This window comes from Diplotaxodon limnothrissa, linkage group LG17 (assembly GCF_057381915.1).
Source record: "Diplotaxodon limnothrissa isolate DT_005_m linkage group LG17, D_limnothrissa_male_GT1.1, whole genome shotgun sequence".
NCBI classification, from domain to species: Eukaryota; Metazoa; Chordata; class Actinopteri; order Cichliformes; family Cichlidae; genus Diplotaxodon; species Diplotaxodon limnothrissa.
Window position 1 is genome coordinate 24,085,740 of NC_140612.1, and position 27,942 is coordinate 24,113,681.

The following is a 27,942-nucleotide window of genomic DNA, read 5'->3' on the forward strand; positions in this document are numbered from 1 at the left end:
GAAAGTGGCAAAGAGACACGCTTACGAAGCACAGTTTAAACTGAAGGCCATCAGCTACGCGGAGGAACATGGAAATCGAGCAGCGGCGAGAGAATTTAAGATTAACGAATCGATGGTTCGCAAATGGAGGAAGCTAGAAAACAAGCTCCGGCAGGTCAAGAAAACGCAGTTGAGTTTCCGCGGACATAAGGCGAGGTGGCCCGAGTTGGAGGAAAGACTCGAGCGGTGGATCATCGAGCAAAGAACGAGCGGGAGAAGCGTTTCGACGGTCACCATTCGGCTAAAAGCAGTTTCACTTTCACTTTTTATGAAACGGTGCCATTTTTCCATCCGGACCAGGACTACGGTAGCGCAGCAACTTCCAGCGGATTATAAGGAAAAGCTGGCCATCTTCCGCTCCTACTGCAGCAAACACATCGGCGACAAACACATCCAGCGATGGATGACGGATGGAGACCACAGTTTCACCAAGAGTGGAAGGCAGCGCCCGGCGAGTTATGCCACAATTTGCCAATGGATTGTAGATGCTTGGGCTAACATGTCTGCTGGCACTGTTGTTCGAGCTTTCGCAAAAGCCGGCATCATTTCCGAGGAGCCGCACGGCACGGAAAGTGACTCTGACAGTGAAGAAAGTGAACCTGGCATATTTGATGGAGATTTAGCGCAGCTGTTCAATTCAGACACAGAGGATGAGGACTTCGATGGGTTTGATTGATGATAAAAATGTGAGTACCAAACTTTGTTTTGCTCCTGCTTTATTTTTAAATACGCACACTTGTATGCTTGTGTGTTGTTGATGATGACGATTACTGGTAATAAAAATGTGAGTAAGGTACCGAACTCAGGTTTGCTCCCGCTTTATTTTTAAATACGCATACGGTACTTGTATGCGCCCTATGATCCAGTGCGCCTTATGTGTGTGTTAAATACAGTAATGGCACACATAACTGAGACTGCGCCTTTTAGCACAGTGCGTCTTATGGTCGTGAAAATACGGTAATCGTTTATTGAAGATTTTACTCAGACTTTGACTTTTTTTAAAAATCAGACTCAGATTTTGCTCAGGCTGTTGTTAGCTCATGAACACTGAAGGGAGAGCTCCATGGAATGGGTTTCAATGGCCGAGCGGCCTCATTCAAGCCATACGTCACCAAGAATAATGCAAAGAGTCAGATGCAGTGGTGTAAAGCACACCGCCACTGGATTCTAGAGCAGTGGAGACGTGTGCTCGGGAGTGATAAATGATCTGATGGATGAGTCTTGGCAGTCGGCAGGAGAACGATACTTTTCTGACTGCATTTTGCCAAGTGTTAAGTTTGGTGGATGGGGGATTATGATGTGGGGTTGTTTTTTAGGAGTTTGGCTCGGCCCCTTAGTTCCAGTGAAAGGAACTCGTAATGCATCAGCATACCAATCCAATCCAACTTTATTTACAAAGCACTTTGAAGCCAACACAGGACCAAAGTGCTTACAGCAAGTTAGTTAAGAACAATAGATAAAACGAAACGGCAAAAACTAAAAACGAATAAAATAAAAATCTAATAATAATTCATAATTAAAATGAATACCAAGACATTTCTTGCTCCCAACTTTGTGGGAACAGTTTGGGGATGGCCCCTTCCTGCTCCAACATGACTGCGCACCCTTGCACAAAGCAGATCCATAAAGACATGGATGAGTGAGTTTGGTGTAGAAGTAGTTGACTGGCTTGCACAGAGACCGTTCCTAAACCCAACAGAACACCTTTGGGATGAAATAGAACGGATAATGCGAGCCAAACTTTCTCATCCAACATCAACGTCTGATCTCAGAACTCACAAACACTCCGAAAGCTTCTGAAAAACCTTCCCAGAAGAGTTGAAGCTGTTATAGACGCATCATATTACATCCTATTGCAAGTGCCTTGAATAAAAAGCAAAGACCTTATATTTCAGTTGTGGCAAATTCAAAACCTGCAAGTCCCACCACACCTCTTACGCTCAACTGGCCCGCACATCACTTCCAGTTCACAATAACGTTTGATTGGGCTAGGTGTAAACAGGTTTTCAGCTGGTCTTGGATCTGCTGGTGGATCTCTAAGTAATAAAGTCAGCAATAAGAAAGTTAAGAAAGACAAGAAACCACCACCGTCTCTAACCTTCATCCCAGCCAGAGAAAGGACACTGTTGAGTTTATACTGGGCAGACTGGACTGGAGTGGTGTACATGAGCGCATCATTAAACTGAAAAAACAATCAGAAACAATAAAATGAGGCAGGCAGTGTGAGTGTAATGGTGAAGATTGTGTTGAATTCACTGGTTGCTCACCAGGAAGAACATTCGTGGCTGCATGACTTTTCTGGACAGCTTCATCAGCGTGCCCTCCTTCAGAAACACCTGCAAACACGGATACATTATAAGGTTACACCGTGCAAATAATCCACAGCGGTGTAATTATCTCTGCACACTTACAGCATTTATGACAACCTAACCATAGTTTACTCTCACTGAGAACATGCAGTGTAATAGTCAAGCATACATGATTTCAGCTGCAAGTTAGCGTGGAGACATGATGCTCTAATTTTTACGGAAGAGGATTAGGGGTGGGCACATCTTTTTTTTTTCTTCTTTCCCAGAATTCTGAGAAAAGTCAGAATTCTAAGAAAAAAGTCAGAATTTTGAGAAAAAAAGTCAGAATTTTGAGAAAAAAAGTCAGAATTTTGAGAAAAAAAGTCAGAATTTTGAGAAAAAAAGTCAGAATTTTGAGAAAAAAAGTCAGAATTTTGAGAAAAAAGTCAGAATTTTGAGAAAAAAGTCAGAATTCTGAGAAAAAAGTCAGAATTTTGAGAAAAAAGTCAGAATTTTGAGATTAATGTCAGAATTCTGAGGGGGGGAAATCTGAATTCTGAATTAAATTTCAAAATTCTGAAAAACAAGAGTCAGAATTCTAAGAAAAAAGTCAGAATTCTGAATTTAAGGTCAGATTTCTGAGATTAAATAAAGAATTTGGACTTTTTTCTCAAAATTCAGACTTTAATCTCAGAATTCTAGAAAAGAAAAAAAAAATGTGCCCACTTTTTTTTTCCCAGTGGCCCTAATCCTCCATAAATTTTGCTTACCGCATGCTGCTTGTGTTACTTATTTGTGTTGCTGTTGCTTAAACAATCTCCCACTGTCAGACCACTCTGTTAAGGCTGTTGGCAAAAAAAATAACATTTTGAGTGACATACCCTGCCTGGCTGAACGATCTCATGGTGCCCAGTGAGGCTGTACTGAATCTGCATCAGCTTCTGAAAGTTATCCTGCAAAAACAAACCACCAAACACCTCAAGTGGCTTTCCATCACTGCAAAAACGTTGAAAGGCTTTAAAGGGAATCAGGTGTTACCCCTTGCTTCATGATGTCATTCGCATGGTTGGCCACCTCCTTCACGATACTGAGGGCGGCTGCATGGACAGCAAAGATAAAGCATCAGTGTTAAAGTGCCCAGCATAAAGGTGGAAACAGGAAGCAGTGAGGGATGTCCTTTATCTAACCTTGTGTGTCTTTGTAATCTTCAGAGTCCTCTGGAAGGTTCTTCAGGTAATCTAGGGAATAAAAACAGCGGGTCAGATTACAGACCTTCAGCTCATCAAGGATATACAACCATAGCTTTATTTTGTTGTGAAGAACTTTTCTTCTTCTTTTTTCTAGACTCTGGCGTCATTTTGGGTTTAGTTTAGACTTAAAGTCCCAGAACATCCATAAAAGAAAAGAAGTTTTGTACTTTTTGTCTGAAACATTTTTTTCCCTCTTTGATATCAGAAGCCTCAGCTCAGTGTGCTGACAGCTTCTTATTTTCCTCAAAGTAATAAAGTAAATAATTGTAACTTTGTTCTGCAGAAAACAGGCTCTCCTTCGATCATCGTATTTGTCCACTGGGTGGCAGTGCACTCCCAAAACACCAGGACAGTTAAAACTTGACTTTACTCCAGCTTTCGTTCTCGTGCCGCCAATAAAAAGATTCAATAAAGTTTTGACCTGCAGCGTGTTGGAGCAGTGAATACACCTCTCTGAGTTTGTACCTGTGAGCAACAGCTGGTACTGAGGGATCCTCTGCACTGGTTTCAGCAGGTAGTGTTTCAGAGCCAAGCTGGCACACCTTGGGCTCATCTGAGACAAAACAAGAGCAGAGTCACTCTAAATGCTGCTGCAAAACCCAAACAGATGCACAGACACAGCAAATCCCAATTATCCCACAGATATGAGAGGTTTCAGATATTATCTAAAGACCTTTATTATTATGGCTATGATGGTGCAGAGGCTTCTGATATTTCTTTTTTTCATTTAAATTCTTCACTGAAGTCCTGGCTGGAAAAAAGTTTGGATCTCTACCTCAAACTCTCGGACAACGGCTGCAAACGCGGGGTTCTTCCTGCACTGCTCGTCCAGCAGAGCCACGTTGTTGTCAAACTGGCGGATGTAGGTGGAGTACATCTTCAGGTAAGGACCTTTCTGTACGAAAATGTCCGACAGCCTCTGATGGTCGCTCCTGTAACCAGGTGGACATAAAGTTTCCTGAAGTCAATGAAACAGCTCTGATATATTAAAGCAGAAAAAAGAACTTCATCATGGGGAAAAACATCCAACTACAGAGAAGCAATCGTGTTGCATTTAATTTAATGTGTCCAAGTACTTCACTCTCATGTTTAACAGTTTTTATGACACATGAATTGTGATAAATATAAAAAACTGTAACTCTAAATAAGCAACTAAAAGTCAGGATGTGTCAGCACTGTGGTTACTAGTCTAACTTGCCTGGAAGTTCAGTGTTAAATTCCTGGAATATTCATATTATAACAGTTTAATTCAATTTTGGCCATTCTGGTTATCTTTCCTACATGTTCAGAGCGCTGTCTTAAGATGTAGAAACACAAAGATACAACAGAAACCTTCAGGACTTAATCTAACGTCTGAATTTTAACCATACAGAGTGCAGCTGCTGGACCAAAACTAGGAAAGTAAAGTATCACGTGTCATTATGAGTATTTCTGCACTATATTTATTTTAGGATAAGTTTTAAAATGCTCATATTTTGAGTCTATAGCTGTTGTCAAACAGGCACAGCAGCCCTGAACGTTTCTCAGTGGATGTTTCCGGAGCGAGCTGCATGTGAGAAGGCCAGTGTCTGACTCAGCAGGACTGGACATTAAACAGTCTCATTGCGCCCCAGAACAAAGAGTGTGTGAGGCAACACTGCCTAATCCAGTGTGCTGACTTTAGTGTGTCTAAAGAACGCTTTCCTTTTGTGAGAAAGGGCAGCTGTTGACAATAACCTTACTTAATTCTTCAAAGATTGTCCCAACTTCATGTGTAAAAAGATCAGAGAGGATCAGCTCTTTGCTGTTAGGGTGACTCAGCTCTGACTCAACAAATCACCTCTAAAAACTCCTGTCAAGTCACCCTTTACTTTATGATACATTATGAACATATAATAAGATGAATCTCACTGGGTTTTTTTTTTTAAAGTAATAGTTCTGATGAGAAATGTATTTATTGGTCCTTTATCTGACACAGTTCCACATATAAAGTTTCAAATTGACCTCCAATAAACTTTATTGAGCATCTAAATCATAATGATGATTCAGTATGCTGGGAGTAGCTACTGGTCTCGAGATATAAGACTAGAGAGTCGAGGAAGTATTGCTTACAAACTCCACAGGACTTTAAACAACATTCTCAAAACGAGGGACTGGTGTTTCACTTCAGTTTATGGTATAATAATAAAGTGAAACTATGACAAAAAATAAAGGATCAATGAGCATGTTCTCCTCTGAGCTCATCGTTTTTTTCCCATTACTGTTATAAAGGCTTTTTTGATATAACTTATTTTAATACTGTATTAATGCAGTAGGTGTCTGATTAGGGCATAACTTTGCTTCTTTACCAACTAATAAAGAGCATGTTTTTGTTTTTTTCTTAGTTTCGTCTAATTTGATTTAAAATAAGGCTTGTTATGCCTTTGTAGTTTACAATAAAATAAAGAAGGAGCACAGGCTGTATACAAAAGATGGGCATTGCTAATCTGCATTCTTTCTAATGGCCACCAGGTGGCGACTCCTGTGGTAGTATTTATGATTATGATCTGTGGGCTCAATCGCTAAAGGTTCTTACTGACTAAAACATAATCACTTTTTTATGACCCACTCGAGTAAAAAAAAGGACAATAAAGTAACGTGTGCTCTCATGAGCCAATGAGAGTGCAGCGTTCTTTGGCTTCTCAGATGCAGATGCGTCAGATGCACTCATGACATCAGGTTTCAGAAAGCTAAAGGGATGACGACTAAATAAAGCTCGAGACAAACTAAAGCTTTATTTCAACTTTTGTGTTGAATCTAGTAAAGCCCACCACTTAGCTGATGCAAGTGTACAACACCGTTACTTTTTATGATGCCATTGACTCTTGCTTGTGATGTCCCTGCTGTGATGGCATGCCACACATGGTAAGCTCCACACCTCACCACCCGCTGTTCACTTTAGTTTAATTTACAGTCACTACTTTAAAATATTCTACTTATTGTTCAATATTGTTTCTTTATTAAATGTATTCATTTTTCCATCACACCTTCCAATGTTTATATGGCGTGCACACATATTAACTAGTGATGGGACGTTCTGTATCGAGGCTTCGGAGCGTGTGTCGAGTAATGGAGGGGGCGTTTCCGCGAAGCGCGTATCGAGGCTTGCTTCATTTATGGGAGGAGCTGAAAATGATGACGTCCGAAGCCTCGCTGCCCGGCTGTACCACGTGACTGGTTCATGAAGCGGTTCGAACTTTGCCGCAAATAATCATTTTCCATACTGCCAGCATAAATATACACAGTATACTGCCATCACTACACTATAGGTGTTTTACACACTCCTTTTGTTGTTGACATTTACAGGCTGTGTGCAAAATGCCACACTCTTCAAATTCATGCCAGCTATTATTTTTACGTCCAGTAGGTGTCCTGCTAGAGCAAATGAAGCTTCATGAAGCTTCGCGTTGGGGTGAACCAATTGGATGAAAAGCTTCAGTGCTTCATGGGGCTTCATCTGCCCATCACTAATATTAACCTTGCAAGGTCAAAGTTCTGTTTTATGTTATATTAATACATCTTTCTTTGTTTGAGTTACCTGGGGGTTGGTGTCTCCTCCTGTCTGGCAAAAGGTGTGGCAAAGGGCTGGGAGACCTGAAGTACTACTGACAGCCTAATTGGATTGCACCACATGCTTCATTGCCTGGGGGGTGTTTCATGTTTGTTTAAATGTTTTGTATTAGTTGGTTATATGGCAGCCATCTTGTTTTCCCCCGTGTGTCATTTGGTTTAGCTAAACCAGTATTTAAGTCCCCCTGTGTGTCATTTCAGCAGGTCAGTTTGTCATATGTTTGTTTGAGGTTTTGTTAATTATTATCTTGAGTTTAGTCTATTGAGTTGACCTCTTTTATTGGTCTGCCTGTTTAAGTTTTGGCTTTGTTAAATATGTTTTCATATTTTTGGGTCAATAAAACCCATTTTTTTGAATTAAAACCACCTGTGTCCTTTATGCTTTACTGCTTGGTCCCTGACAATTGGTGGCAGCGGTGGGATCATCCAGTATTGGACACAGGTCTTTTTTCTTTTTTTTCTTCTGTTTTTCCCCATGAGGAAGAAGAATGCATCGTGGTGGCAAGAATGAAAAGAAAAAGGGATCTGCTCAGCAAACCTGCGAAGAGGAGGAAAATGGAGCCTCAGGAGTCACTGAAGTTGTGGAGAGAGTGGAAAAGGAGCCTACTTTGTCTGATCTAGTCAATATGCTACATGCTCACATGGAACAACAGGATGTCCGGGATGCAAAACAGAGTGAGTTAAATGCACGACAAGAACAGCGATTTAAAGCCTTTCAACATCAGTTTAGACTTCTGCAGTCAGAAATCCAAGTCAGAACATCACCATCAGATTCTGCAGAAGCTCGCTCTGAATCATTAGAGTTTGATATTCATCCTTCTTCCTCTGCTCAGCAGGCCCAGGCTGAACCAGTTATGACTAATTCCAATCCAGCCATTTCACCAGCATTTCAGTTTCCCCTACAAATAGAGGGCAGATTGGAAAGATTAACTGAAACTGATGATATTGAACATTTCCTGATCACATTTGAACGTATGGCTACAGCTTATCGATGGCAGAAATCAGATTGGGTTTTTCATTTGATACCCTTGCTTACTGGTAAAGCTAGAGGTGCCTATGTTCACATGGACATTGATGATTCATTAGACTATGATAAAGTGAAATCAGCTATTCTGTCAAAATATGACATTAACCCTGAAACATATAGGCAAAGATTCAGATCCCTGGACGTTCAACCAGATGAAAGCCCTCGGGAGCTATATGCGAGACTGAAGGAGCTTTATGGGAAATGGATCCAGCCGAAGGGTAAAACTATTCATGACATTGGTGACACTATAATCTTGGAGCAGTTTCTCAGAATGTTATCTCCTGAGCTTCAGGTTTGGATCAGAGAACACAACCCTGGTTCAGCAATGGAAGCGGCTCGGTTAGCTGATGTTTTTGTTGCTGCCAGAAAGAAGGGGCAAGCATGGAGCCATAATGCATGGAAGGCATCGAGGGACACCCGGAAGATACCTCAGCAAAACCATCTGGATTCAGCAAATACAAGCACCAGTAAGACTTCTCAGTCTACCACTAGACCACCAAAGGCCTCTGGTAAGAAGCTCATTTCTAATCTTTGTGGATTAGAGGGCCATACAAAACCTATGTGCCCAAGAAATTCTGCTAAAATGGTGCAAATGTGCTTTGCCCCTCGTTCTAATGCTGATCCTGAGCAGGAGAGTGACAAATCCATCAAAATGAGTCAGATTGAAGTGAATGGGGTTCTACTCAATGCCCTTCTTGACTCTGGCAGTTCTCGGTCTCTTATTCACTCAGATTTTGCCCCACCTAATATTGTTCGCACCAGTGATACAATTTCAATCTGTTGTGTCCATGGAGATGAGAAAAGATATCCGACAGCTGACATCTACATTAAAGTTCAGGACCAGATGTATCTGCTGAATGTGGGTGTTGTGAACAGTTTGCCTTACTCTGCCGTGTTAGGGCGTGACCTTCCTGTGCTTTTTGATTTGTTGGAGCCTGAGCAGACTGAGGAGTGTAATGTAGCTGTTACCAGAGCTCAGGCTAAGCAAGTCAGTACCCACTCTGAGATCCTGAGTGCCCTGCCTTTTTTTTTAATGAGGAGTTTGAGACAACTGTGGTGAAGCCACGGAAGACCCGCAGACAAAGAAGGCAGGAGAAATTCAAATTTTCACCTGTGGATACACTAACAGACGCTGAGCCAACACCGTCACCCCTAGGGTTTAATATTCCAACTGAAATTGCTGAACTCCAAAAATCTGATCAATCTTTAATATCTCTTTTCCGGAAGGCCAAAGAAAAGGAACCTGGAGTGGAGCAGGTTCTTAACAGTGAGTACATCTTGCAAAATGACATTCTCTATCGTCAGCAGGGGTCGGTGCTGCAGCTGGTGGTTCCCCAGAAGGTTAGAAACGCCATTCTCACCTTAGGGCATTCTATTCCGTGGGCTGGCCACCTTGGTAAACACAAGACCACAGCTCGCATCAAACATCATTTCTACTGGCCTGGTCTTAGCAAAGATGTGGCTCAGTTTTGTAAAAGTTGCCCACAGTGTCAGATAACATCTGCTAAAATCCCCCATAGAGCTCCACTCCAACCTCTCCCTGTCATCGGCACTCCTTTTGAGCGTCTTGGAATGGATATTGTAGGGCCTGTTGAGAGGAGCAAAGCAGGAAATCGTTACATGCTTGTTGTAACAGATTATGCCACAAAATATCCTGAGGTGTTCCCTTTAAAATCTATAAAGGCCAAGCCCATTGCATTTTGTTTAGTGCAGTTCTTTGCAAGAGTTGGGTTTCCACGAGAAATACTAACTGATCAAGGCACTAACTTCATGTCTACTTTGTTAAAGCAAGTTTATCAGTTGTTGGGTATCCGGGGTCTGAGAACTTCACCATACCACCCTCAAACTGATGGGCTGACAGAACGGTTTAACCAGACATTGAAACAGATGCTCAGGAAGTTTGTCAACGACAGTGGTAACGATTGGGATCAATGGCTGCCATATCTACTCTTTGCTTATAGAGAAGTCCCCCAAGCCTCCACAGGTTTTTCACCTTTTGAGCTGTTGTATGGTTATGAGGTTCGCGGCCCTCTAACTCTGTTAAAGGAGACCTGGGAGGGAGACAAGGTGGAGGAGGGACCCAAGAACATTTTGTCTTATGTCATTCAGATGAGAGAACGGTTAGAGAAAATGAGTGAACTTGCTCAATCACATATGGTGGAGGCCCAGCAGCAGCAGAAATCTTGGTATGATAAATCTGCTCGTCAGCGTGCGTTTGAGCCAGGACAAAAGGTGCTCGTGCTCCTCCCCAGTGACAACAACAAATTGTTGGCAAAGTGGCAGGGGCCATTTGAAGTCATGAGGAAGCTGGGACCCACCACATATGAGGTGTCCACCCCAGGGCAGTTGCGCTCCAGCAAGGTCTTGCATATAAACCTTCTGAAGGAGTGGGTGGAGCGTATTGAACACAAGGCAGATGCAATGCTCATACAGCGAGTGCCTGAAGAAGATGAAGCAGATGAGCAATATTTACCACCTGCTGGCTCTCTGGATTATGATCTCAGCCATCTCCCAGAGGACAAGCAGCAGCAGGTGAGAGAAATGTGTAAATCAGCGGTCTTTCAAGAGAATCCAGGGAGAACTGACATTGTCGAACATGATATTGTGGTACGAGAAGGTGCCTCTGTGAGACGATTAAGTTACAGGATCCCGGAACGTCTGCTGCCTTCATTGAAGAAGGAAATTGATTTGATGTTATCCCTAGGGATCATCGAAAGATCTAAGAGTGAATGGTGCAACCCTGTGGTCTTGGTACCCAAAAAGGATGAGAGTATGTGGTTCTGCATTGATTTCAGGTACCTGAACTCCATATCCATGTTTGACTCCTACCCGACACCAAGAATTGATGATCTACTTGAACGTCTGGGAAAAGCAAGGTACCTGACCACAATAGATCTGTGTAAGGGTTACTGGCAGGTCCCACTCACTCAACGGTCCAGAGAGTTCACAGCATTCAGAACACCATGGGGGCTTTTCCAATTTACAGTCTTGCCATTTGGACTACATGGAGCTCCAGCAACTTTCCAACGGCTGATGGATCAGGTATTACATGACTGCTCTGACTTTGCTGCTGCTTACTTGGATGATATTGTTATCCACAGCAACACCTGGGAGGAGCATGTGGAACACCTGCGAACTGTTCTGGACCACCTGCACTCAGCTGGGTTGACGGTGAATCCGTCAAAGTGTGTTTTTGCCGCTGCTGAGACAGAATACCTGGGCCATGTCATCGGCAAGGGGGTTATCAGGCCACAAGTCAGCAAAATCGAGGCCATGGAATCATCCCCCCTGCCCCAAACAAGGAAGCAGCTGAGATCCTTTCTGGGCATGGCAGGTTTCTACTGTCGTTTCATCCCTCAGTTCTCCAACAGGGCAGCTCTGCTCACAGACCTGACGGGATCACGTTCCCCCAATTACATCCAGTGGACAGAGGAGGCAGTGGCAGCATTTCATGACATACAACAGTCACTAAGTAAGCAACCGGTTTTGTACAGTCCCAACTTTGAGGAACCGTTCATATTACAGACTGATGCTTCAGATCGGGGCCTGGGAGCTGTCCTCCTTCAGGAAACCATGGAAGGCCGCCATCCAGTGGCTTACATCAGCCGGAAACTGTTTCCACGGGAAGTTCGGTATTCCACAGTAGAGAAGGAGACCTTAGCGATCAAGTGGGCCCTGGACTCCTTCCGCTACTATCTACTGGGAAGAGACTTCACCTTGGAAACTGATCACAAAGCACTCCAGTGGCTTGAGAAGATGAAGGACACAAATGGGCGAATTACCCGCTGGTACCTGGCCTTACAGCCATTCCGATTCACTGTCCACCACGTACCAGGCAAGGAGAACCTTACTGCTGACTATCTCTCTCGCTGTTCCAGCGAGAGCTCTGAAGAGGGGGGGTGTGTGATGGCATGCCACACATGGTAAGCTCCACACCTCACCACCCGCTGTTCACTTTAGTTTAATTTACAGTCACTACTTTAAAATATTCTACTTATTGTTCAATATTGTTTCTTTATTAAATGTATTCATTTTTCCATCACACCTTCCAATGTTTATATGGCGTGCACACATATTAACCTTGCAAGGTCAAAGTTCTGTTTTATGTTATATTAATACATCTTTCTTTGTTTGAGTTACCTGGGGGTTGGTGTCTCCTCCTGTCTGGCAAAAGGTGTGGCAAAGGGCTGGGAGACCTGAAGTACCACTGACAGCCTAATTGGATTGCACCACATGCTTCATTGCCTGGGGGGTGTTTCATGTTTGTTTAAATGTTTTGTATTAGTTGGTTATATGGCAGCCATCTTGTTTTCCCCCGTGTGTCATTTGGTTTAGCTAAACCAGTATTTAAGTCCCCCTGTGTGTCATTTCAGCAGGTCAGTTTGTCATATGTTTGTTTGAGGTTTTGTTAATTATTATCTTGAGTTTAGTCTATTGAGTTGACCTCTTTTATTGGTCTGCCTGTTTAAGTTTTGGCTTTGTTAAATATGTTTTCATATTTTTGGGTCAATAAAACCCATTTTTTGAATTAAAACCACCTGTGTCCTTTATGCTTTACTGCTTGGTCCCTGACACCTGCGTTGGTGTGCAATTTAGCACACCAAAACATTTGATTTGAAAAATGATGCCTGAAGAAGAAGTAGCAGGAAATGAAATGGAGATAACTACAGCTCTGAACAGGCCAATCACAGTCACTGTGGACTGCATTAATGTGACAAGTAGTTACAGTTACATTTAGGGAAGTGTATGTCAGGATGGATTTGTGGATATAATGTAACTGCTGCTTTCATCTTCCATCTTTTCCATCTCTATAAAAGGAACCTTATGTTCCACTTTTAAAGCCTTATAAGGTGTAGTTCAGTACAAAGATGCTTTTTGTGCTGTGATAGTGAGAAAGAAAACTGTGTGTTTGTGTTACCAGTGTGCCACTCTCTCCTCCAGCTCTCTCAGCAGGTCTTTGTTGAGCTGGTACAGCTGAGGCAGGTAGTACAGGATCTGACAGAGGATCCGCTCATCTACCACCGGCTTCCCATTCTGACGGGTTGCCTTGGCAACGGCATCCCGAAAATCCTGGAGAGAAACGCATGGGTTAATTCTTCTAACAAAACTTTGCACAGACACAGCTGGGCAGTCTGGAAGTGACACATGACGACAAACTTTACTACAACTGATCAGGAGCACCTCATAAACTGCCCGCTCCTCCACCCTCCCCGTCCACACCTCTGCACATATTTTATGACACACACACATCCACCCCCACCCACACACATGGAGCTGAGTCAGCACTTTGACTTTGTCCAGCATGCCAACACACACATCCACCTGGAAGGAAGTAGGGAGGTGACAAGGAATCCCGACGTCCTGGATAACTCGCGCTCTCTCACTCACAAATATATCCACTGCTTGGCATTACAGACGATAAGCACAGTTTGTACAACAATTAGCAAAACACAATATTACAATCGTAGCTGTCATGTGTTTGTTTAGCTCGTGGCCCATTTATCTTATTGCCTTTGTAAAACCAGATATCCCTCTTTATCTGGGACTGAATGGCATTTTCATTCCTTGTCCCACACCTCAACTCCTTATTTGGGAAAGCGCTTTTTTTAAAGTCTCATTTTTACCCAAAATATATAAAGGGAAGGCTTTTTATTCTAGACAGAATTTTGCTGAAAAAAATCACAAGCTCTTCATATTTTGTTGAATATAACAAAAACAACCACAAAGAAATGAAGCAGCAGTATATTCTGAGAAATATGTCTGTTTAGCTGCACCACAGCGTCACCTTTGAGAGAAATACATTATGACTGTCCAGATGCCCGGAAAGATAAACTCACCACGCAACACACAATAAAATATAATCTCAGAACAAATATAACGCACACGTATTTGCTGTTATTTGCCACAACTACAGATAAACAAAATGTTCACCACCTCAAACATGGATTTATTTGTTAGATATTTATGTATTAAGCTTCTATTTGTATTACATTTATATCTTGTGCTGTTTTGTTTGGTGTTTTTACCTTAATGGGTCATTTTGTTCTGCCATATTGTATTGATTTTATTGCGCTATTCTGCTTTATTTATGTTGTGTTTAATGTGACAAATAAAGCTTATCTTAGCTCCATCCATCTATTTTATTCTGCTTATCCAATTCACGTTTGCATGGAGGGTAGAGCCCATCTCACCTGTCACAGGGCAAAAGGTCAATTATAGTCTATTTAGCATCACCAACGAACCTGACCTCATCTGTGCTTTTGGACTCTGGCAGGAAGCCGGAGCACCCGGAGAGAACTCCTTGCTGTGAGGCAACAGTGCTAACCACTTAACCACCGTGCCGCCCCCTATCTTAGCTCATCTTAACTAATTAGCATGTGTACCCAGAATGGACATTGTGTGGATATACAGCCAATTTACAACCAAATAATCACATGAAAATTAATTAGTGGCAGGGATAGCTCAGTAGGTAAAGTGGTCACCCCATGATCGGAAGGTCGGCGGTTCGAATCCACTTAACTGCTACCCTGAGGTACCCCTGAGCAAGGTACCGTCCCTACACACTGCTCCCCGGGCGCCTGCTTAGTGGGCTGCCCACTGCTTCACTGAGTGAATGGGTCAAATGCAGAGAAAAACAAGTAATTTCCCCATGGGGATCAATAAAGTATCCATTATTAATCTCTATCGTAGCCTCTCCTTTCACTCTTCAACTAAACTCAGATGTGAAGGGACAGTTTTCTTTTAAAAGCCATGACTGGCTGACCAGATGTATCCCAGAAAACAACAGCCGTGAGACTTTAGTGCTTCCATGCATTCATTTTGAAACTTTTAATAAGTGATCCCTTCATTTTGGTGTTTAGGTGATAATTAAGGAGAGCAGAATCTAACATTAAATCAACCATGACCCCTAAATCCCTAAAAATATGAGCGCGGTATTTCATTACAGGACAATATAAAGCGCATCAAACATTCAGGCCTGTAACATTTCTTTAGTTGGCCTGCTCTCGCCAACACTCCAACACAAAATATTGTCAGGGATGACTCAGTTGACTTGAACGTCACTTTGTGCCCACACGTCTGTAAAGCAGCACCTCTGTGGGCTTTGACCCACTGAACTCTCAGATGAGCATTCATCTTTTCTAATGAAGGTTTTTGCACTGAAGCCCTGCTAGAACCTCCTTTCTTTGACTGTTTTATGCCGAAACAGCCTGATCACATGACCTCACTGATATTCCAAGTCAACGTTTTAAAAGGTGTAACTTTCCTTTTAACTTTACGCCCATCAACCACACTCTTCCAGCCTTTTAGGACCCCTAAAACAATTCATCCTTCTTTCCCACTGTCCTTCCTCAGGTGAAGGATAATGCTCTGATCACCGTTTTCATTTACTGTTCCAGCAGTTTGGTAGAAACTCTAAACTCTAAAATCTAAAACATTAAAAAAATAAAACAAAACATGAATGTGCAGCTCTTTTGACACAATAACATAATTAACAGAATCAATCTTTCAGCACATCTCAAAGCATGGCTGGATGTTAAATGCTTCATTGTTCTGTGTCTCTTTCTGGAAGTTTCTGCATCTGCTGTTTCTCAACACATTATTCAGATTTTCCTTTTAATTTGTCTCATCTGTTATTCAAAAAAGGATTTGCATATGATCTCCATTATGTTACTCGCTAATGTTTTACCTAATGTACAGATTAGACAGATAATGAACCTCTCTGAACCTAACTCAAAAAGCTAGATAGAGTTGAAACACTTAAACTAAAACCTTATTATCGCACATATAAAACACCTACATATGTTGTTATTGTATATTTTAAAGCGGTTCCTAGCAGGACATGAGGATCTAACAAATGGGGAATGAAAATCTCTGGTCCTACAGGTAAATCGACAACCTGCAGTTAAAACAAAGACAGAGGTCGACTGGGGAGAAACAAAAAAAAAAAGAATTAAAAAATTAAACAACTGGATGAACATACCACAAATATGCAGTACACTCATGAGCCCACGCACCTACCTGCACACACACACACACACACACACTGAGGATTATCTGAGGCATGTGCGTGTCTGGAGGTCGCCTCTGTGGCCTGAGGAAGCAGCTGCTGCGCGCCCGGGCTGGCCGCGGAGAGGGAAGAATGCGATCTGACCTCCTTTCTTGGACAGAGGTCTGCACCTCGCCCTCCCCCGTCAGCCACAGGGCGGCGTTTTCTACTAATCCCACGGCGGTTTCACTAAAGCCATGTCTGAGGCGGAAAGACAGGTGGGCCCTCGGCGTGGGTCATCTGAACCCGCTCACCTGGGATTCCCCCTGGGAACAACGCCTGCTGCAGTCCGTCCTTGGACTAAACTTAAACAAAGGCACAGCTTTCCTGTCTAAACGTCTGAGCTGAAAGTTGAACAATCGATAAATCAGCTGACAGAAAATTAATCAGCAACACTCAATGAGCCAAACTAAGGTCAAATACAGTAATAAATCATTTTATTACTGCCCTCATGAGTGCTTATGAGTGGACTGGTGTGAGGTGAGTGGGTAAATCTGTATTAAGTCATAACATCTGCCTGGTTCTTCACTCTCTTTTTTAACAGGGATTTAATACACTGGCAAAAACACCAGGAAGAGGGCAGTCGCAGGCAGCCAGCTCTGGTGAGCAAAGCAAATATTGTGTTGGTGTGGCTGCTAGTTTTCCATGAGGTGTGCACTGGTGCACGGTGATAAGCGCCACAGTTGAGGTTATTTGCGCCTGATGTTATCCCTCAGAAGCCCCCAGAGGTTGCAGTACGATGGCTGCACTCCTGGGCTGAATCACCATCTTCAGTACAGTACAGTAAGGACTAACCCAGGTTGTAGCTAGAAACCGAACTCCGGATTTCACTGTTGTTTTGAAGTTTTGATTCTTGTAGTTTGTGTTTTTGGATTCTGTTTGGATTTTTTTAAATGTCACTCTCCTCTTTGTTTTTCTTCTCATCGGTTCCCGATTGTCTCCATTTTCACTCAGTATTTGTTTTTTTGGTTGATTGTTCTCTTCCTGTTTTACTTAGGTAGTTGGTTTTCTTTCAAGTCTTGTTTTTGCTTTTACTTCCTCTTTTGTGACCATCTGTTTCGCCCTCATTGGTTAATTACTTTCACCTGCCTCTCACTCCCTTCCTGTTAGTATAAATAATCCCGCCTTCCTTTTGTTGAAACGCCTTTTTGTCTCATCTTCTTTGGATTTTGTTGGACTTTTGTGTTTCATTTTGAACTTTTCATCAGCCACAACAAAAGGCTCTTCTTTTGTTGAATATTCAGCTTGAGGTTTCCATCCTTTTCTTCCTCTCCACATCAAACCTGACACTCATCACGTGTGATGATCCTCCTCCACATGAAAGATTTCTCTTTCTATCGATGCTTTATAGTTCAAATCAGTAATAGTCAGCAGATTTGTTAGCAGCATAACTGCAGTTAATTGCAATATTCAAAAAAATCACTGGGCCATCACACACAAATGTCTGCAGGACAACTCTCCCAAAATATGTCAAACAGACTAAACGAGCCACCAGGCAAACTCCACAGCCCACAGCTCATTCTTTTTCTTGTGCCTACACTCTTCTCTCAGTGCATCTCTGTAATGGATCTGATCAAAGCACCTCCTCCCCCACCTTGTGGCCATGCATTTATCTGCCCACCACGGCCCCCCAGAAAACCAGAAACACTCCGTTGCAGCAACTTTAAAAGCCTCAGCTGTAGATTGTAACTGCATTAATCAACTCAGCCAGGGCACTCGAGCAAAGACAACTGCAGTCAAGGGCCCACTAATTCAAATCCATCCTAGGGAAAAGGCTTTGATCACCACTCAAGACAGTTACAGCACAGTGCCAGCACCAAAACATACAGTGCTGCTTATTATGCTGGGCACTCTCTTTGCTCTGGCTGCTAAATTAAGTCATGGAAATCCTCCTTTAATAAAAGTCTTGACTGAACAAGACACTTACTATGTGCAGAAGCTTCAGGACATCCACAAACCTGATAAAAGAGAGAAACACGTCCGTTAGACAGCCACGGATTACAGTACAGATGCTACCTCGTGACTGAAGCACTTACACTTTCTCCGAGCTCATGATCTCCTGGGCGATGTGCACCACCTTCTTCCTCTTCATCTCGTCTTCTTGCTAAAGTTTCACAAAAAAAGACAAAACACAGACGGTCAGGACGGTGCCAGGGAGACGCCGGCGCCAAAACAGTTTAAAGTTAACTCACAGGTTCGCTGCAAATCACCATGATCACCGGTGCTGGTGTTTAAAGACCATTAAGGTTCTTTCAAACAACATAAAGCAGGAACCTTTCCCTCCTCTCTGCCTGTCTCCTCTCCCCATCTCTCTCCAACAGTGTGCTGTTGAATGGGAAAGGGGGAGGGGGGATTCTCTTTGACTTAATTTGGACGCCGGCCTTGGCCCCTGCTTGACCGAAATGGCCGACTGGTCCTATCGGAGCCTGTATTTGTGATACCCCGGCGCTCTGAGAGCCATCAGACACAGGTGCTGACAGTATTGACTCTTTCAGCCATTGAGGGAGCTATTCCTGAACCTGTAGCCCTTCTGTGTTTGCTCAACATCCCCCACTTTCAACACACAAACACACCCACTTCTGAAAAGCTTTTAAAGGCAACAAACACACTCGGCAGGATGCATGTGAGCACATAGCCTCCAGCTGCTGCGGTGACAGTTGAGTCACCGGGAGAGATACGAGTCGTCCGTTGTGACCTGTAAATGATCTGCCAGCTTCACATGCTGACATCATATTTTAAGAGCGCTTGGAGATGTTTTTCCATAGATGTTTCCCTGGAAATATGCTCACTTCAGCCCTTGTAATAATTCTGTAGCATTTTCCACTAAGTGTGAATAAAAACAGCCACTTTAAGACTATGGTTTCCGATTAGTGTGGTTGGGAATGAGACTAAAAATAAAATTTCTCTGTTTTTCTTGTTTTAACCTCTTCAAGTGTCTAAAAACTACAAATAGTGGAGTCTTAGTAATCTTGCTATAGGTGATAGTCACCATTAATGTGACTATTGTGGCTCGGGCCACAGACTGTATATAAAAGAGGGATGGAGCCTCTAGGTCTAAAGAGGAATTAGTAGAAGTAGCTTCTGAATGAGCATGTCCCCTCTGAGACTCACCCCTGACTCGTGATGTTGGGCGAACACCAAATCGTTCAAGTGGACATGAAGCACTACATGTATAAAGGCTAATTTTCACCATGGAGCCTTGCTCTAAATTACTGTTTATAGCTTATAGTTTATGCTAGCTAACTAATAACAGAACTGGTAACACAGTAGAAAACCACAACACTAAAGCTAAAAAGCAGTCTAAGGCGGCCACTTTTTGCTGCCATAAAATTAACATAAAAGTCATTTTATGCAACAATGACTTTTATGGTAATAAGAAGCATATACTGTCCACTGCCACTCTCTGTCTTTTTAGCAAAAAGGGTTGTTTTTGTTTTTTTTGCTAGCTGCACTGAAACAGAAAAATCCACCTGTTACTCTTAATGTTCACTTTTGTAAAGCACTTGAGGACTCTGTCCTGTCTTTCTCCCCTCATTCCCAACTGGTTTTGGCAGATGCCAGCCCCTGCCTGAGCCTGGTTCTGCTGGAGGTTTCCTACTGTTAAAAGAGAGTTTTTCCTTCCCACTGTTGCCAGGTGTTTGCTCATAGGGGGGGTCTGATTGACCAAAACAACAAGCTGAAGTCAAGACTGTGGACCTCTGTGGATCAGCAGATGTCCACGGAAGAGATCAGCATTATTTCATGCAATAAAATGGTCTATCCAAACAGCTTACAACCTAACAGTTTACAACATGCGCATCACAGAACAAACAGTTTCTTAGCGAAGCACGATCGGGAATCTTGATATCCATCATGATGTCCACAGGGAAAACAGACTGATGTATTCAACGTAGGACCCCCCCCCCCCCCAAAAAAAGCCAAACCCTCCGAGGAAGAGATGCCACACTTGTTGGAAACATTATCTCACTGAGTAGATAAAGTCATAATAGAATTGAGGAAAAATGAAGCCCAACTGTAAGTGAAGGAGAAAATAATCTCCAAGTTACAGTGCAGATTGTGGATTGTATTTTTTTTGTAACACAAAGGTGTTTTTTTTGTTTCTCAATACATATAGTGACTCCTGTCCACTTTAAAGTACTAATAGGTGACTTTGTGCAGTCACATCTTTTATATATAGTCTATAAGTCACAGTAGCTTCACCCGCTCCTTGAATAACAAGGAGTCACATGTCAATGTTTGATTGAAAGTAAACAAGGAAATCTTCCACTTGAATCAGACATTTTTCTAACTGCATTAGGACTGCATTCATTATATTTCATTATAGACATGGTCAGCTAGAGACCACCAGCTGAGTAGTGATTCCTGTTATACTTCCCTGAAAATCTACTCCAAGTCCTCCTCCTGGGCTGCAGTCATAGCTGGTGCACTGTAATGTAAGTTCTCCAGACGAGTCCACGTGGTCATGAAAACAAGCGGGCACACAGACGCTCACCCTCTAATGATGACATTTATGTTACTCTGAGGCGAAAGTATAAACGAGGCTTTAACCTATACTCAACTCCTGAGTGGACCGTTGTGTTTTCCTATCACATTCATATTCATTTATTCATTTGGGTCAACAGATTAAAAAAAAATCTTAATCTGTGAGTTAATGATTAATCCTGATCTCAGTATTATGATTTCGACATAACCAAGCTATAGTTTGAAGACATTAAAATGGGACCTCTTACACTACTTTCAAACTCCATATTTGTTTCTTGGATTGCATTGGAGATTTCAACATAGAAATTATTATATATTGTTATAATATAAAGAATATATATTATTCTTTATAGTTTTTTAAAGGTGAACTTTATGTTAACATTAATTGATGTATTATATTTATTAGTATATTTCATTTCCTGGAATCTACTACAGTAGCTTTGCATGACTAGTATTTTAAAATCATCCTCCTTTCTCTATTACTGAGCTGTGACACAGTTCTTAAGTTCTGAAACAAGCTTTTCAGCCCCTCCCCCTTTACCCCACATTTCTTCTGATTGGCTACCCCTCATAAATATGACCAGATTAGGCATATCCACTCTCTTTAACGTCATACAGAAGCAAGAGAAGGAAAAAAAATGGCTGAAAATAAGTGTTTAGAGCCTTTCGTAGCTGCAAAGACACTCTGCTGGAAGAATTTGAGAACCAAGACGTTTGACTGGATGTTCATTATAATAATTACACTGGTGAAAGCATGAGGCATGATGGTAAGTAAATATTATAAATGTTTATGGATTGTGGTATCAGAGTAACATGCATGGAAATGATCAGTCATCAGGTACTGGGAGAAGTTTCAGTTTAAATTCAACCCTAATTACTTTATTGCTCACATTGAGTCATTTTATTGTCTGAATTCCCCTGATGTTACAGACGGAGTTTCATTATAGTACCTGTCTGTCTGCCTCGTCCAAGTGCTCCTTGCTAGAGGTGGAGCTGTTGTCCTCGTCATCTGAGCTGTGGATCTCCTCCTCCTCAGAGTGGACTTCCTGGATGAGGCAGCCGCTATTCGCCCAAACACAGACAGACAGAGATTAATTTAGCCTTTCTTAACAGGGAATGTTTAAATCTGTGAAAGGGAAGCAGGGCAGGGCTACAGAGTGGTGTGTGAGTTCAGAAAAACCCTCCTTGGATAAATAAAGATTAAGGAAGCCTTGTGCAATAAGGGGGCCTAGACAAATTTAACACGCATATTTACTCATAGAAGTATGTGAGTCAAGACCGACACTTCTTCAGAGGTTTGGTATAACGGAAAATACTGATGAATACAATTAGACAATATTTTGGGTAGTCATGCAGACAGCGGTTAGGTAGGAATTGAAAATGAGGGGACGCCAAAAAATGTGTCCACAAAAAAAAGAATAAAACAACCAACTACTAGGTCTGGAGGTCTTCTCCAGGTCAAAGACCTTCACAGACACACTAATACACCACAATAAATCCCACTGCACTTTGATCATTTTAATACTGTTAATTTATTTTATTTACAGATGAGTTAATACAAGAAAACAACTGCATAATTTTTCCATATTTGCATATTAACAGATTATGGTATAAAATGCATCAGTAGTTTTAAGTTGCATGGATCGCAGATTTATCCGTTTTTTGTGAATATAAGCTGCTGACTGGTGAGCAGAATTTTCAGCTTGGTACGTTAGTGTTCATCAGTTAATCATAAAACATATTTAGTGCTTATAACAAATATATTATGCTAAATAAAGACAGATTTTTCCACAATGTATATGATAGTAAGAGTTAGTAAACCTCTATTAAAGTCTCCCTCTGCAGTCTGTTGTTTCTTAGATTCAGCATTGAAACTGAATTTAAAACAAAACATAGATGACATTCTGTCGCCTCATCAACCACCAAGATCTCACTGCCTACAGACATTCAGTAACTCTCATTGGATAATGTTAATAAATATCTTTCACTAAATATGAACGTTTTCTACCTGTCCTTGTTTAAATTATGAAAGAAGTTATTATGCCTGAGAATCTCTAGAATGTCGAATACTTTCCACTAAACAGTTGTCTTCTACTTTGGTTAGTTTTTTTAACAACCATTTAAAAAACATATTTTGCTTTTGTTTTATTTTTTACTGCAATTCCTGTAGAGTAGCTTTTATAGTGTTAATTCAGTATGTGCTACAAAATAAAAGCCTTTCCTTTACATTAGGTTTGTGGGCATTTTATTTTGAATTGTTCCAATCATGGCACTTCAAAGGAACAGCGCATCACAGGAACAGCCTGTGATGTCACAGTGCACATTCTACTGGAAAACCCTATAAATAGGGGAGACGTTCAACCGACTTTAGTGGATCTCGGATGGCAGAAACACAAAGCAACCTGGTTGTTAAAACAAAGACAAGGCGGACGCAGAGAAACGCACACGCACACGCTGACGCATCTACAATGGCAGAAGCAAAAATAGAAATGGTCATCACACCAAAACCTGAGGTTGATAAAGCCGCACAACCAAATACTAAAAAGTCTCCTGTGGCACAACCACCAAAGGAAACGGTTGTGAAACCAAAGAAACAAAAAAAGCAAAAACAGAAAAGAGTGGCTGAAGAACCAAGAAGAGCAATTACTCGGGCATATGCCCGGGCTCTTCTTGAAGCTCAAAACAGCACGGCTGATGGAGCAAACCCAAAAAATGAAGAAATGCTCCCCATTTCAAATGCAAAGGAGGACATGGAGAGAGAGAGAAATGGGAAGAACCCCAGCAGACCAAACCCTGTGCCTAATGGAGGGACTTGGGAATATCAACCCATTCCCACATTTAGACCCCCGTTTAATCCCTGGCACGAGATTGCTGCTCTCAGACACCAACTGGAAGCCTCCCAATACCATCAGAACGACCTTTACGGTAAAATGGTAGGTGCAAACAAGAGGGCCTCTTATCACCAGCTTCAGGTGAACAAACTTCGTGAAGAAATTCACGAGAACGAGCAAAATCACGAGGAAACGATCAAAGGCCTCATAGAGCAGCTGGAAGAGGCTTCTAGTAATAAGCCCTATGACATCAGTGAGACAGACACTCTCGTGAGTGACAATGAAGCTATGGTCATATTGGATGAGGTGATTGCTACCCTGCAGGACCAAATCAGCCACCCTACCACAGAGCAGTGTGTGGAGTCTGCCACTCCAACCACAGAGGCTTCACACACTGACTCTGTAGGACTGAAGTCCTCTAAGGAGGCTGAATTTGAGCTCAAATGTAGGATTCAGCAAGAGCAGATTGAGATGCTCCAGAAACAGCTCCTAGCAGCTCAAAATCAGCTTGAAGAGCAGGCCGTTAAACATAGGCAGGAGCAGGAGACACTCAACCTGGAAATCAGTGACCTGAAATCCCAGCTCTGCCCCAACAAGGCCCTTCATGATTTGAAGCTAGAGTCTCTGGAGCGAGAGCTGAAAGGGGCCAAAGCTTCCTCACTTAAAATCCCACAGCAGCACAAAGAACAAAATTCCACTGCTGCAAATGAAATGCACAAATTTGAGCTTCCGAAAGAAAACGAGACTGGAGAACAGGAGAAGATGGAAAAAGAGGACTCACTGCCATCCACTGCAAGGTCTCTGCAGGAGCCTCAGAAAGAAAAAGACACCACAGAACAACAGAAGATAGAAAAAGAAGAGTCAGCTGCATTTTCTGTACAGGAATCTTTGCAAAGTGTACAAGACAAACAGAAAATGCTCAATGTCAAGGTGGCTGAACTCAAGACTGAAGTCAAGAGCCTGCCAGAGATTCCGCCAAGTAAGAAGAAGAACAAGAAGAAGCGGAACTGTGCGCGTCCCCAATTTCACATAATTGGTGTCAACATCAAGTCCTAAAAATCATATTTATATACAACTAAATTGTCAGTGAACATTTGAACCCCTCTCGGTCAAGACAGAAGGCCACCCCTTCCTGAGCCCGGTTCTGTCAGAGGTTTCTCCCTATTAAGAGGGAGTTTTTCCTCTCCACTGTCGCCAAGTGCTTGCTCATAGGGGATTTGGGGGCTTTTTTTTAACACCAACCACTGAAAAGTTCACTGACATCAAATTTAAGACTCAGCAAATATGGAAATGGATCATTCGTCATCAAGTGAGGAATCATCCATTTAAAACATGTTTGCTGAGTCATATTTAGTTGTATATAAATATGATTTCTGTCACACTAAGGCCAATCACAGACTAATTTGGACAATTGGTAAAAAATAAATAAATTGAAAAAATTGAAAAAAAGTAGTTGTGTCATTGTTTCGTGTAGATTTCAAATAACATGCCATTTTATGTCAACATATTTCTGTTACATTTGTAGTGCTCGTGGTTTTATATTCTTATGATCCTGTTTGTTTGATGAGTATATCCTTCTGCCTTACTTCACATATTTACTGCTGCTTGGCTAGCTTTAGTCATGCTAGCATCAGCACGGGTAGAAACAGATACACATCAGAGACATCACATGTAGCTTGTGTTTATGTTCAGAGTGACATCTGATTTAAAAGCAGGCAGCAAAGCACTGAGCAGCATATCAGTCAGCACAGAAAACAAATGCCATAAATGTCATCAATTAGGCTGGAATAGTTTGTTTCTAGTGGCTTCTATCATCGGTGCCACTTGTTCGCTATGTTGGTTGTTTGGATGCACAAATATTCAGCATCATAAAGAAAGGCCCAGTGTATCCTCTGATAAGGAGGTAATAAAGGAAGCGCTGAAGCTCCTTTCCTTATATCCAGTAAAAGAGCTGGTTGAGTTGTTCCTTTAGAGAACTCAACAGCTCTTGGAAAACTGCACAAATCTGCCTCCATGTGTTGTAAGATGTGGCTGCACTGGCGCATAAGATTTGGTAACAAGGATAACAGAGCTAATGAAATATTGTCTCATTACAACAAGTGTGATATTACTGTGTGGGAGAAGTAAATAAGACAGCCACACCTGGGCAATGGACCAAACCACTGGGAGCTATGTGAGTGACTAGTTGTTTTTTAAAATTGATTATTTACCAAAAATATGCATTACTGGTAAAAATGGGGGGGGGGGGGGGGGGGTTCAGTTGACTTTCTTAGACTTTAAATGTAATTCAAATGAAAAAAAGAGGTGGAGCAGGTGGTGGGAGACACATGGTCATATAGTAAGGAGTTTTACGCCCCTTACTAGGAATTTTTTTATGCAAATCCAATCTTGCACAGGCAAACGCTCGTCTGCAAGCAACAGAGAAACAAAGGTGACAGCCAACCATTGCACAATCCCAAAATCAGACTAGTTCATAGTCGATACAGCATAGTATTGTGATATTTTATCGATACATGGACACCAAATCTGAATATTTTATTAAAAAATGAAAATACTCTGGGAATACTATGAACATAGAGCCAATCTCCTGCACCACCATCCTGAGAAAACCCTGAGCCACAAAAACATACATAACTGGAAACACTTTTTGAGAAAGCCACCTCCTAAATCAGAGCAAACATAAATTGGACAGCAACCTCCTTGCATCTACAAAAAAAAAATATTGGCTACCTGGTGATTGTAGTGATTTTTTTTACACTCTGCAACTGATTGCAACCTGTAGTGATTAAATGGTTGCCCAGAGCTTTGAGCGTGTTGCACACTCACAATTGCACAGGTCACCTGATTAGAGGGAACACTTCTGCAAACAGTTGCAAAATGACTTCAAACGACTACAATCAACCTATTGAACAAGAAGGTTACTGAGTATAAATGTAATAGTTAAATGTGAATTTCTGGCTATGTACACAGCAAGAAATATGTGATTTTCAATAGTTTATCACAATTAATTACTGTATTATCAGAAAAAGATTGCATGTAATTACCAACACGACCATATTAAATTGCAGACTGACTCCTTCATATAGCAGGTTTTATTGACAGTATTGGTATGATTGACAAACTCACAGAATCTTTATCTTATTGGATAAAACAGATAGTGAACAAGTTTGAGGACATAACTTTCAGTTAGAAAAAGGTGATAAATCACAAGATACATTATTGGAATACTCCACTCTGCAAAATGCTGAAAATTGAAATAATATTATTATGAGTAAGGTACTTTGATAATATTGTATCGTGGAGAATCTGGTGTTTCCCTGAGCAGTCCTCTGATAAAAAGAACTGAGTAATACTTGTTCCATGATTTCAACTACAAAACCTTGAGAGTTTACTTTATCTTAAGACTCCCTTTTAGTCATTTTGGCCAAAACTAGAGATGATTAATTGCCCGGACCTACCTCTATAACACCCAGCTGTACATAATGTGCATTTGAAAAGTGATTATACTTTTGAGACCTGTCTTTCTCTTCATTGCACTTTTATCAGCCCTACGGCCATCAATGAAACAACATGCTGGCTCGGGTCTTCCCACAAACAGCGCTGTGTGCCAGGCACAAGCAGCAACATGTGTTTGTGCTGCTAATGTTTTGATCTGGCTCTCGCAGTCTCTTCTGTAGAATTAACCTGTCTGAGACTTCAGAACAGAAGGATTTAAAGCATCCTGATTTTGTCTCATCCTCTATGTCCTGCTGTCAGTTCCTATCCTAATCTTTGTGCAGAGTCTTGTGGACGTTGGGGTGTGGGGTATGAAAATAAATGGGTATCTCCCTTCACTCCCACCACGAATAGCCCACTCTGCCCACTTCCTTGCTTTTCCTATGTGTCTCTGTTACCTAAATTTCAATTCCCACTGACTCTACCTCCTTCTTTGTCTGCTTTTCTCTCCCTTATGCTTTCTCTGTAGTCGAGCGCTCCAGAATACTGGGTCAGGCACAGAGCGCCACTTGTTTACAGCCCAGGGCTACTTACATAAACTTAACAGGCTCGGATGCCTGGGAAACACTACAGATTCACTCGCTCCCTCTTTTTTCCTCTCTGACACACAAACACCCGGCAGACTGCTCTGCATACCAGACAGAATTAAGACGCAGAGCACATCTTAATTGTTTAGAAGACCACTTTCACAACAGTTTACCTCAGCGTTAGCTAAGGTGTCCTGACATGATCACCTGTATGAACAGAGGAAACAGGCACAAGGCCTGGATAAAGGGCTTAGATAAAAGGCTCATTGCCTCTGCTGGAGACTCTAATTACTTTGTCCTGTGGTGTCCCACAGGGCTCAATTCTGGGACCCCTGTTTTATGTTTTTTTTTATATATGTCTAGCTAGA

General features: G+C 41.9%; 1 protein-coding gene across 1 annotated transcript in view; it reads right to left on the reverse strand.

Moving 5' to 3' along the window:
• LOC146615032 (FYVE, RhoGEF and PH domain-containing protein 6-like) overlaps positions 1-27,942 on the reverse strand; it is a 39,425-nt gene that overhangs the window by 3,319 nt on the left and 8,164 nt on the right. Inside the window, exons 3-13 of the mRNA XM_085376046.1 lie at positions 21,672-21,783; positions 18,276-18,343; positions 18,167-18,197; positions 13,111-13,262; positions 4,353-4,509; positions 4,043-4,130; positions 3,515-3,565; positions 3,366-3,424; positions 3,209-3,280; positions 2,307-2,375; positions 2,138-2,221 (exon numbers count right to left, since the gene is read on the reverse strand). Of these exons, the coding sequence (XP_085232172.1) occupies positions 2,138-2,221; positions 2,307-2,375; positions 3,209-3,280; positions 3,366-3,424; positions 3,515-3,565; positions 4,043-4,130; positions 4,353-4,509; positions 13,111-13,262; positions 18,167-18,197; positions 18,276-18,343; positions 21,672-21,783 (943 nt within the window). The remainder of the gene's footprint in view (positions 1-2,137; positions 2,222-2,306; positions 2,376-3,208; positions 3,281-3,365; positions 3,425-3,514; positions 3,566-4,042; positions 4,131-4,352; positions 4,510-13,110; positions 13,263-18,166; positions 18,198-18,275; positions 18,344-21,671; positions 21,784-27,942) is intronic.